Consider the following 12,875-nt stretch of genomic DNA (forward strand, 5'->3'; position numbering starts at 1 on the left):
TTTTTAAACTATTAAAAGCCTTTTAAATGGTGAAAAATTGACTTTTAAATAAATTTTTGGTATTTTAGTTCATTTAAAAAGGGTCCACTAGTAAAGTTTGAATAAAATATATATATATATATTTATACATATCTATGGGGAGGGCGGGATTTGAACCCACAACCTCTGGCCCAGAAATGGAGCGCCTTACCAGTGCGCCATGAAGGTTTTATTTATAGAGAGGCCTTTTTTTTAATCACATTAACTAATAAGTTAAACTTATTTAAAGGGTCAAAGGGCGGGTCCGATGGTTGACCTTCCAAAAAGGTCTTTATTAAATGCCAAAATTCAATTTTTTTCCGACTTCTGACATTACATTATTAATTTCGTTAATGGGTAATTAATGTCATTAATTACGTCATTAATGAAACCTTCCAAAAATCTTTGAAAATTCATAAAAAATTAAATACAGCTCCTTTTGAGCTCGAATTTTTTTTTGAAATTCTCAGAAAATTACAACCTACCCCTCTGGTCCTATAAACACCCCTTCAGAGTAAGGGTTGAGGAATCCCTTTTGAAAACCATCTCTCTTGTACTACTCTTGAAGAAGAAAGTGCTCCTTCTTGTGAAGTTTCTCCCCTGCAATCAGCGTGGTTGTGCTTCTCCATTGATAAGGGAAGTTTTTTATTTTCATAATTCATCCATTTAGTGAATAAAGTGATAGTTTCCTTCACATTATTGTTATAAGTGGTGAATTTGTGTGATTTCTTGAAAGAGTGTGAAGGATTGATCTTGAATCCTTGAAAGAAGTTTCTAGTGGGATTGAATTTGTGATCTGAGTAGACATTTTGGAAAGCAAAAGGCTGACATATTTATCTTGATATCATATCTTGAATTTTAGTGTTGATTATCCGTCATACATCGTTGAGAGCGGTGATTTACCTTTGATCAATCACGGGGAGCGGCATAGCTTCTGTTTCACTAATCTGAGCAGGTAAAGAAGATCGAGAAGGCAGGGAGGTGACGTGGGTGGCACCAAGGACGTGACAGTGACGAGGGAAGTGGACGTACGAGGAAGAGTTCGTGACGGTCTACCTGAAGGCGGTTCGGGGTTGAAGCTCGTGCACCAAAGAATGCGACGTGCCATCGGAAAACTCCTCTGCAGAAGCAACTCTGTAAGTTGGGTTAGGGTACCTTACGAGGGAGGATCCTTAGTAAGGTTATCCTGAGTCCTAATTTGGACTCGAAGAGGGGCCTTGGATTGACTCGATCACTAAGTGGATCGAGCAACCAAGTAAATCTAAGTGTTTGAGAGAAAGAAGGTGAGAGTCAAATCAAGGAATCTTAAAAGCTAATTAGGCAAACAAAAATAGATAAGCTAATTCACCCCCCCCCTCCCCCCTCTTAGCTTCAAACACGTAGAAATACCTGAATGTTATTATACCAAATTTTTGATCAAATTGATTTACATAACAGTTGTGTAAGTGGTCCTCAGACTTGAGAAACCAAAGATGTCTTGTGGACGGATAGTTGTACTTTGACTATGACCTATGAGTCTCTAATCATGGGATTATAAAAAATCTTAGTTTGGGTGCATCAAAAAGTTCATGAAGATGATTGAGTGGTCAATATGATATCGTCCACACTCGGTAGAAGAGGATACATCTCAAGACAGATGATACAATGATGTATTTGGCCAAGGTAGTGAAATGTTAGAAATAGTTCTCGTAGAATTTCTTAACGCACCAGTACTACCTTGAATGAATGATTAGGGTTTGATAGCTGACCATACCCTAGGTCGCCTTAGGAGCATCAATCAGATGAAAAAAAAATGTAAACAGTAACTAATGACAAATATGTTCTTTGAGTGAGTCGATATAGGCTCCTTTGTATCTTCTAGAGCACGAGCTATAGTTTAGAACCCCATATGTTGGAGACTTCATCAATCAATTGGGTTTAATCAACCTAAGATTAATTAATCTATATTATGATATATTTAATTAATTTGGAATGCCAATAAAGGTTATTGGGCTAATATAGTCATTAACTAAATTGATACATGGGCTTAGAGTGTCACACACAAATGGTATTTTGGACATTAAAAGATATACCTTAAGTTTGGGGGTCTTATAAAAAATACCTACAATATAAATAACAAAAGGCCCTGAATGAAAATTCACCAAGGACAGAATTGTTGAGGGGATCCCCTTCATTCCCCATGCCATTAGGACATCATAACAATAATGACAACGCTTCAACAAAGCTACAGAGGCAATTTGACGTGTCGAGGATCACATGATAGTTCTAAAGTCTGGACACATGTGTATCCCCAAATGACTCATTCGAGGATCAAAGAAATCATAGATGCAATGCGTGTCAAAATAATTCATTTCACGGTTTTTGTTGATGCCATTGTGATTCTGTTTAATTCTTCTATTGCAAAGTGTTTTGAGTTTTTCATCCTTACTGAGGCCCTAGAGCCCAACACTCACAAGGCTACGGAAAATTCAAAGCTGATGTTGAGAGGATGTAGACTAATTATTAAACGGTCCACAACTATGAATTAATTGCAGCCATTGACTCCTCTCAAAGATAGATCTGACAACTAGGGCCTGAGCCAACAATCCGTACCCCAAGCCACTGTGTTCCTCCTATCGGTCAACATATTCTGGTAGAGGCAACTGCCAAGGCTAATCCTAAATCCTCAATGACCACTGTGAGGTAGCCCAATCCATCAACGGCTAAGGGAGGCCCTCATCTACCCATAAAAGGGTTGTTGTCACCCTATTTTAATTATCTTCTAAACATGAATGCTAACGGTGATCAGAGACTTTTCTGGAGTTTATCAAGCTACTCCGGAGTCATAAAAGATCTATGACAGCTTGACTAGATCATTAAACTTCCAAGAAAGGTTTAGGGAACGCTTAATCATCCTATAATGAAGGATGACAATGGGAGAAGCACACAAATTTTTGGAGGTGACGATCAGCTCTCCTTTCACATAGAATATCCATGAGGAGGAAATCTATTTGACATATAAGACAATCATATATTCCATGTTTTTCCCATATTCATTGATAATATATATTTTAATTTTAATACATGTTTGATACTTATAATTGAAGTCAGTGAATCCATGCATTGATTGAGTGAATTATGGTGAGATTATAATATGGTGATCAGTAGTCTTTAAACATGTGTTCTAAATATTCCTATTTGAATGTTACTCAAGAAGGACATCAAAATGCCATGAAAGAAGAACACTGTGTATTCCCATTTAGATGATAAGTAGAGCCAATCATGTAGCCATTGGGATTTCACAACATCCTTGCTCGAATGCAGCAACAAGTCCATGCAATCAAGATGGGGTCATCTATCAAGAAGAGTTGACTCAAGGAAGATGATTTAGTTAAACCCCTAGCCAGGGTAGTGGAAATATCAAGTTGTTGTTCTATGGTAATTGCACCATGCATTAGTACTCATTAGAAAGACCAATTCGGATTTGATGATTCACTCTACCCAAAGTCATTTGATGATTCACTCTACTCCTTTGTATATTCTTGGACACAAGGCGTATCTTGGACCCCAAGGGCCGAAAATTGAACCAAACAGCTAGGTTAACTCAATCCTTAATTAATTAATATATGTGAGATAAAATTAATTAGTAAGGTCATCCAAATAATAGTTGTCGGGCTACTAAAGTTATTAAATAGACTGATACAAGCGCTTAGAGGGTCACAAGCCTAAGGATTTTAGACATTGGTTGATGTAATCTAAGTTATGGACTTCTTTTAATAATTCTAGAGGATGGGGACTTTTGAAAAATTTTCCCCAATTACTTCTATGAAAATTTCCCTAGATAGTATAAATAGAGGTGGACACCCTCATTTGATACCCATGGGGGTCAATTTAAGTGCCCCTTTTTCTTCTCTTACACTTTCTAGCAGCTGCATCTGGTGAGACTAGATGGAGAGAAAATCAGATTTCGAGGAGAAAACTTTGTTGAAAGAAGATGAGATCTAGTGATCTGAAGATTGTGTAGATATGTCTGTAGGCCAGACTCTTGAAAACTTGCAGATGCTCACTCAAGAAACCAAGAAATCACAGATTCAAACTTTGAAAATTTGATTTTATGGTTTTCAGATCATTCTTTGATTTAATATTCAGCTGTGCAATCGAGTTTCGATCTTGCCGAATGAAGCATCAAAATCCAAACAGCTGGTTCTCCCTAAACTCCCTTTAGTTGACATTTAATCTTTGTTCATTGTTTGTGTACTGATTTAGATTGAATTATATTAATACATATGATTAAATCTTAGCCCCCTTATTGTTCTATGTGATCTAAAATTTCTCTCTCTCTCTCTCTCTCTATCTAATTTCTTATGTTCTCTTAAAAATGAAAATATCTTTCATCCCTATCTCTCTATATCTTAAACTCGTTTCATATATAATCTACCTTCAACTCCATCAATCTGTATATAATTAATATTTTTATAGTATCCATCTAATTCTTATTCCTTTTCTTCTCTATTCTCTCCAATGTATTTTATTAAAAATAAAATAAATCTATATGTTATATGCCAAAATATCAATCTTCCTTTGATTACTATATCTACCTTTCCCATCACACATGTAACCTCTGCATAAATTAAAATAAATAGTAATAAAAAGATACCATCTATCAATCTTTTAACTTTTTCTCTCCCTCTCTATTTATTACTTGTATATCTTAATAAAAATATAAAATAGCTTTTCTACTATCTATGTTAATTAAATTATTTATTATAATACCATAAATATAATTCTTCATCCTACATAGTCATTACCTCTAATCTTTATAAAATAATAATGAATATAAGAACATAATAATACCTGATATTTTTTTGTATCACATTTACTAAGCTATTCCTTATCCTAATTTATTACATAAATAATTTCTCTTACTATCCATGTTATCATCCTTTTCTCCCTATTCCTAACTCAAGCATTATAATATATATGTAGAAGTACAAGTCCCTATGAATATGGCCTCATGCACCACTAAACATAACTAAGTCTAAAAAATTACAAAATTTGGTCAAACCAAATTAGTTTTATGACATTATTTTATATTTTATAAACTTTTGGACATAAAATACACCAAATCTTCTTTTGCTAAAAATTAATTGACTAGAGTGAGATACAACAGTAAAAAATAATCTATGAGGAAAAGTCAAAAGAGTCTAAACTTGATATTTGGGAGAGCAAAATGGTAGATAGAGAGGGTTTTGCTTCTCCCCAAAAGCCGACTTTTATATTTGGAGACATTTATATGTTTTTTAAATCATCAAGAATGTAATGTTTAAATATTCTCGATCATTAGATCCAATACTCTAGATGGATTCAATCTTTATTTCTAGATCAATTATCCTTGATTAAAATTTCAATGTGAAATTGAATGACTAATTACCCCTTTAGAATCTGTTATTTCTAATAAATAAATAAAATACAAAATTACAATTTCCATCACACATAAACATTTTTGAATAGCTTATTATGTATTCTTTTTTAAATTTTTATCCCAAAACACGGTGCCGGGTATGACCAAGCCAAAGGTTGTGCTCGTAGACCGATCCAGCCTTGCCCTGGACACCACCCAAGGGGGTTTTATCAGTGTTTTTAAGAGTTTATAGGCATGGAGCGAGCGTAGATGTCCCAATTACACACATATCCTGCTCGCCCACACCCATGACGCAAAGGAAAAAGATAAAGTGGTGATATCGTTGCAGGTCGTGGAGGAGATCTCAAAAGCCTACAACTTGTTCTTGTCCCTCGGAGTTGGTGATGCATGGAGGAGATTCATTCTTCATACCATCATCAGGTATCATCCTAGAGGTGCGTGAAGGGTACAACATTTAGGCAAGACTCCTTGCTTAATATGTATCCCTTTATACTTCATACGCGTCAATAAAGAGACAGAACTATCCCTTTGATATGGACTCCAAAAGGTTTCAAATTCATCTCTAATGAACAAAATAATTTCCTTAATTATTATTTTCATAAACACAAAATCTATTTTTAATTTCTCCCATATTATAATAAACTATCTTAAAAAAATCCATATGAGAAATTGATCTCAGCATTTAACTGTCAAATGAATTCTGGCTGATTAAAATTGAATGAGGCAATTCACAGAAATGCTAATACCCTAAAAAATTAAGTCTTGACTTATAGGTTTGACATTTTGACCTTTTAGTCAAAATTCTACTGTATTCATAAATATATAAATATAGCGTACGAGCTTATTATATTTAATTTCAAATGGCATATCAGTACACCTAATATTCCATAGGATTTTTCAAAAATATATTCATGGTTGACCATTTTTTGGCCAAACTTAGGCTACATTGGGTATTTAATAATATCCAACAAAGGACTTAAAAAATAACGCCTGTTTGAATTATCATCTTAATAAAAATTAATCGTCGTAGGTCAATGGTCCACTTGTGATTCATGAACTAAATATAATTTTTGCTCTCTCTGTCTGTCAGTTTGGTGTTTGATTCCGTATCGGCTGAGATTATATTAGATTAAGTGTATGCAAAACCTTAAACTATTTAGTTAATTGAAGTTGTATACATTAATGTCTTGAAATCTAACTTACATTAATATCAATCAAGTGGAGAATGTTATTACACAATATGTGAATGGATGCTTAATAAAATCATTTTTTTTATGTAATACCAAAGATACCTTAAATCCATCAAAATTCATGTTTTATTGTGAAACAACTTAAGTCAACAATAGCTGAGGCTATTCAAGATTTTAGACACAGTCATTTTACATAATATACGTAAATTACTGAGAATTTAAATAACAATGAATGATATATGGCTACATGAATACCTTATTAAATGACTTCAACTTTATGGATTTCTTTTACACTAAAGATAATGTTGGGCATTATCTTTCCACATACAAATACAAATAGAGTTTCCAAAATTTATGGAAGCAATATGTTACCAAGAAATATACAAATGTGCAATTTCTATTTTGTGGAATAAAACTTTTAAGCCTCAAAGAAGGAACAACCAATCCCATTTTGTAGAAAAAGACTTTCCCTCCTCACACACGTTATATGCATCCCACAATCAACGGCTCCAACATTTTTTACAATCCAGTGTCCAGAAAAAATATGCATGTACATCTAAACGTGCATTAACTTTAGGTCTATGATTAACTTTAGGCCCATGATGAATTAAAATTCTTCATCAAATAGGCCACTTTCCACGATTAACTTAGGCCAATGATGACTGAAATTCTTCATCAAATAGGCAGTCGCTTCAGCTTCCAAACAAGTACTGTATTGACCTCCCCCCTGCCCATTAACGCCGTTCCGTTCGACCCCTTTCCAGACTGTTATGAAACATAACCGTATCTGTTCATGGCCTGTTCCCCCTAGTGGGCCCACTTCTGGCCCACTACCTATCGTCCAACCACACCTCCCTCTGTCTCTCTCTCTCCCCTCTCCTCTCCTCTCTTTGTGGTTCGTCTTCTTCTTTCTCTGCATCGTCTTCTTCTTCTTCTTCTTCTTCTTCTGGGAAGGGAACGACTGTAATTGAAGGCTCTTGGCGAGAGAGAGAGAGAGAGAGAGAGAGAGAGAGAGAGAGAGAGAGAGAGAGAGAGAGAGCAAGGCATGGCGGCAGGGCGGCGATTTGCGGTTCTGCGGACGGGGCACGCGACGGAGTACACGGAGCGCGTCCATGGCGGGTACGGGCGGATGCTGGCGCGGCTTCTCGAGGACGACGACGAAGAACGGGGCGGAGGAGAGAGCGAGACGTGGGACGTCTTCTCCGTCATCGACGGCGACTTCTCCTTTTTGCACCGCGAGGCCGGCGACGACTACGACGGGTACGTCGTCACCGGCAGCGCCGCCGACGCCCACGCCACCGACGTCGACTGGATAAACCGCCTCCTCGGCGCCCTCCTCCTCCTCCATTCCCGCAAGAAGAAGCTCCTCGGCATTTGCTTCGGTCACCAAGTACCAGCCTTCTTCTTCTTCTTTTTTCTTCGATTTCTTCTTCTTAGATTGCTTCTTCGAATGCTTCTTCTTCTTCTTCTTCCTCTTGGATTGCTTCTTCTTCTTCTTCTTCTACCTCTTGGATTGCTTCTTCTTCTTCTTCTTCTACCTCTTGGATTGCTTCTTCTTCTTCTTCTTCTTTGATTGCTTCTTCTACCTCTTGGATTGCTTCTTCTTCCTCTTCTTCTTCTTCTTCTTCTTCTACCTCTTGGATTGCTTCTTCTTCCTCTTCGATTGCTTCTTCTTCTTCTTCTTCTACCTCTTGGATTGCTTCTTCTTCTTCTTCCTCTTCGATTGCTTCTTCTTCTTCTTCTACCTCTTGGATTGCTTCTTCTTCTTTTTCTTCGTATTTCTTCTTCCTCTTCGATTACTTCTTGTTCGATTCCTTCTTCTTTCTTTTCTTCTTCTTCTTCTTCCTCGTCGATTGCTTCTTCTTCTTCTTCTTCTTCCTCTTGGATTGCTTCTTCTTCTTTTTCTTCCTCTTCGACTTCTTCCTGCTTCGATTTCTTCTTCTTCTTCTTTTCTTCCTCTCCGATTCTTCTTCTTCTATATTCGATTCGTCTCATTCTTCTTCTTTCTTTCTTCCTCTTCGATTCTTCTTATTCTTCTTTCTTTCTTCTTCTTCTTCTTTTTTTCTTCCTCTTCGTTTCTTCTTCAATTCTTCTCATTCTTCGTATTTCTTCCGTTTTTCTTCTTCTATTCTTCTCATTCTTCGTATTTCTTCTTCCGTTTTTCTTCTTCGATTCTTCTCATTCTTCGTATTTCTTCTTCTATTCTTCTCATTCTTCGTATTTCTTCTTCTATTCTTCTCATTCTTCGTATTTCTTCTTCGATTCTTCTCATTCTTCGTATTTCTTCTTCCGTTTTTCTTCTTCGATTCTTCTCATTCTTCGCATTTCTTCTTCCGTTTTTCTTCTTCTTCTTCGATTTCTTTGCAGATTCTGGCACGGGCGCTGGGGGGAAAAACTGGAAGGGCAGAAGTGGGCTGGGAACTGGGAGTGAAGACTCTCCAAGTTGATTCAGAGACGGTATCCCGCCTCTACGGGCTGGCCATTCCCTCGACCATCCGAGCAATCGAGAGCCACCAAGACCAGGTGATGAAATCCTTCCTTACCCATGAACAACTGCCAGCGCAATGGTTTTATTTTGACGCTGCGTTGCAGGTCTTGATGCTGCCTCCACAAGCTGTGCTGTTGGCATCCTCCGAGAAAACAAAGATCGAGATGTTCGCCATCGGCGATGATGTCTTGTGCATGCAATGTCATCCTGAATTCACCGAGGACGTGATCGAGGACCTGGTCCGGACCCGTCTTTCCAGGAACTTAGTCAGCGTGAGCATCTCAACTCAAAAACATACAGTCTTTAAGTTCTTGTCTAATCCGATGAGCGTGATTCCTTGACTTGAACAGAATGATTCACTCAAACATAGTTAATCTGATGTTTTCAGGATGACCTGGCCAAGGAGGCTTTGGCAAGCTTTGGGGCAGGCCCAGCAGACCAGGCAACGCTTAAACAGTTGTGCAAGGCGTTCCTCAAGAATGTTTGATCAATTGAAACAGATAATCTTTCATTTTTTTTCTTCTTCCCACAAGTAGAACTCCAACCAAGTAATCCCAGTTCATTGGCACGTCTCTAATCTTGTATAATTCTTCCAAAAAAGAAAGAAAATCATTAGCCCTTGGTGACGAGGGGTTCATACCAGCTAGGGGAAAAGCCTGCTCTGCTCCTGGCTTCCTCGTTGAAAGGAGGCTTCAGCACGCCCTTGAAGTATCTCCTCACCGTCTGGTGGAATGTTTCTACTACCGCATCGTCTGTAAGAACTGAAATTTCTTCTCCCGGCGAGTTGATTTTCGATCTCCTCGTGCAGAGATAGCGAAACCACTTGACGCCGGCGGCGCAATGCGAGATTTCTTCGGGGTACACCACGCTTTCCAGAAGCTCCGCGGTGCGTTCATCCCCGTTCTTCCGAAATTTGGAGATCGTCGTCGGAAGAACGTCCAGACCCCTGGCCTGTTAAAGATTTTCCGAGTAATTTCCTTTTTTTTGGGGGGAATTATTTGTTGAAAATGGGGACGAAGTGTAAGGATGGATTGCTGACCTCGTGCACGCAGTGCTCTATGGCGAGGCGGGGGAGGAGATCGTGGGAGGTTTCAATGGCGGAGTCCCAGAGACCGTCGTGGACGGGGAAGGCGCCGTAGAAGGAACCGAGCTCGTCGAGACGGGCGGCGAGCAGCGTGAAGTGACGGCATTCGTCTTCGGCCACCCTCACAAAGTCTGTGAAGAATTCCCGCGGCATGGCTTCCTGTCTCCCGAAGCGGGCGATGATGTCCTGCCGAGACAAGGCCCGGGATTTTGGCACGATTAGAAATTGAAGATCAGGAATCGATGAAGAAGTAGAAGATCAGACGTTGAAGAAGAGGAAGAAGAAATTGAATAAGAAGATCAGAAATAGAAGACAAGGAAGAAGAAGATGAGCAGAAAATGAAGAGGACACGAAGAAGATGATCAGACATTGAAGAAGATGATGATGATGTCAGCTATTGAGGAGGATGAGCAGAAAATGAAGAAGATGATGATGATGTCAGCTATTGAGGAGGATGATCAGAAAATGAAGAAGATGATGATGATGTCAGAAATTGAGGAAGATGATCAGAAATTGAAGAAGATGATGATGATGTCAGAAATTGAGGAAGATGATCAGAAATTGAAGAAGATGATGATGATGTCAGAAATTGAGGAAGATGATCAGAAATTGAAGAAGATGATGATGATGTCAGAAATTGAGGAAGGTGATCAGAAATTGAAGAAAAAGAAGATGATGTCAGAAACTGAGGAAGATGATCAGAAATTGAAGAAGATGATGATGATGTCAGAAATTGAGGAAGGTGATCAGAAATTGAAGAAAAAGAAGATGATGTCAGAAATTGAGGAAGATGATCAGAAATTGAAGAAGATGATGATGATGTCAGAAATTGAGGAAGATGATCCGAAATTGAAGAAAAAGAAGATGATGTCAGAAATTGAGGAAGATGATCAGAAATTGAAGAAGATGATGATGATGTCAGAAATTGAGGAAGATGATCAGAAATTAAAGAAGATTAGAAATTGACGAAGAAGAAGAAGAAGAAAAATTGATGTGTACCCATGAAAGGTCGATGGCCCAGCTCTCGGTGTGGACGAGGCTGTGAAGAATGGCCTGGCGGCTTCGGAGTGTTCCCCCCTTGCCCAACTTGGGCATTGAGCGCGAAGGCAAAAGCGTCATCTGCAGTAGGGACATAAACCCGGATAGACAGATAGAAAGAAAGTTAGATAGATAGATGGAGAGAGAGTTGGGTAGATAGAGAGATGAACGGAAAGATGGGTGGATAGATAGATGGATGGATGAATGGCAGAGAGAAAGAGAGATAGATGGATGGATGGAGAGATAGATAGATGGATGGAGGGAGAGATAGACAGATAGATAGATAGAGGGAGAGAGAGAGAGGAGGAGGGAGGAGAGGGGGGAGAGAGAGAGAGAAGAGAGAGAGTAGAGAGAAGAGAGAGAGAGAGAGGGAGAGAGAGAGAGACTGAGGGAGGGAGAGGAGAAGAGAGAAGAGAGAGAGAGAGAGGGAGAGAGGGAGAGGGAGGGAGAGAGAGTGTAGAGAAGAGAGAGAGAGAGAGAGAGAGAGAGAGAGAGAGAGAGAGAGAGAGAGAGAGAGAGAGAGAGAGAGAGAGAGAGAGAGAGAGAGAGAGAGAGAGAGAGAGAGAGAGAGAGAGAGAGAGAGAGAGAGAGAGAGAGAGAGAGAGAGAGAGAGAGAGAGAGAGAGAGAGAGAGAGAGAGAGAGAGAGAGAGAAAAAAAAAAAAAGAAAGTGTACGGTGGGGAGCCTGGCGGGGCGGTCGGGAACGAGGAGATGGCCGCTGAGGGGGTCGGAGAAGGCGGTGGAGATGCTTCCCTGCAACCAGGCGGCGGCGGCGGCCTGCCCGGCTTTGGCCTTGCGAAATGGGTCCGCCTCGTTCAGTACTTGGAGGGCTGCCTCCACCAGCGTCTGCTCCCCCGCCATGGTCTGCTCCTCTCCCCCCAACCGGCAGATGTTTCCAGGGCGAGATGCCCCTCAAAGAGTCTGCCTTTGAAAACAATTTATACACTTGATTACTGTAAGATTTCTTAAACTTTTTCAAGGATCAGATGAACTTTGCCATATAGAACATTTTAAATAAAACCATGAGAAATCCTTGTTCTCAGTACCGCAGATGAATTCCCAAAATCCAAATTTTCCATTGTATTCCGCCCTCCACAATGTTTTCCATTATAGTCTCCCGCGTAGACGTGGTCGTTTGGTTCTTTTTGTGCGATTTTGTGCAAATTGTTCGTTCTGTTAGGTTTTCTGAGCAGAACAAAAACAAATTCGAATAGAACATCGCATAGACCCGTGTGCAGTTCTTTTGTTTGCTTTGTGCGAATTTTGTTCTCATTTTGTTCTCATTTTGTTCGAATGTGTGAATTTTATTCAAATGTGCGAATTTTGTTCGTTTTTGAAAATAAAAAGAACAGAACAAAGAACAAAGCCCTGTTAGGTTCCTTTGTGCGAATTTTTTGTTCATTTCAAACGAACAGAACAGAACAACCATGTCTACTCCCTCGTTTGTTCTTCCACACAGCTCTACATAAATTTTGGAAAGGTGGAAATGTCTTGAGGTAAAACTTATATTGTTCTATAATACCATGTGACTGAATTTTCCGACCCAAAGTAAAATAAAATATTAAAATGTAATACGGTATCACTTTGGAATGTGGGCCTCATAATTTTATTCGTGTTTCAATACAAGCAAGATTATCTAACCGTACCTAATATTATT

General features: G+C 39.0%; 2 protein-coding genes across 2 annotated transcripts; one reads left to right on the forward strand and one right to left on the reverse strand.

Moving 5' to 3' along the window:
• Positions 1–7,410: 7,410 nt before the first annotated feature.
• LOC144709256 (gamma-glutamyl peptidase 3-like) lies at positions 7,411–9,674 on the forward strand. The gene is made up of 4 exons (XM_078582741.1): positions 7,411–7,999; positions 8,977–9,132; positions 9,202–9,369; positions 9,486–9,674. Exons 1-4 carry the CDS (start codon positions 7,655–7,657, stop codon positions 9,582–9,584), a joined length of 768 nt encoding a protein of 255 aa, XP_078438867.1. The 5' UTR covers positions 7,411–7,654; the 3' UTR covers positions 9,585–9,674.
• LOC144709255 (3-oxoacyl-acyl-carrier synthase-like protein (Protein of unknown function DUF455)) lies at positions 9,589–12,270 on the reverse strand. Its single transcript, XM_078582739.1, has 4 exons — positions 11,894–12,270; positions 11,181–11,300; positions 10,137–10,367; positions 9,589–10,048 (listed from the first exon to the last, which is right to left on the reverse strand). The coding sequence occupies exons 1-4, from the start codon at positions 12,077–12,079 to the stop codon at positions 9,710–9,712; spliced, it is 876 nt and encodes a 291-aa protein (XP_078438865.1). The 5' UTR covers positions 12,080–12,270; the 3' UTR covers positions 9,589–9,709.
• Positions 12,271–12,875: the final 605 nt, after the last annotated feature.

This window comes from Wolffia australiana, chromosome 11 (genome assembly GCF_029677425.1).
Source record: "Wolffia australiana isolate 7733 chromosome 11, ASM2967742v1".
Taxonomy (NCBI): domain Eukaryota; kingdom Viridiplantae; phylum Streptophyta; class Magnoliopsida; order Alismatales; family Araceae; genus Wolffia; species Wolffia australiana.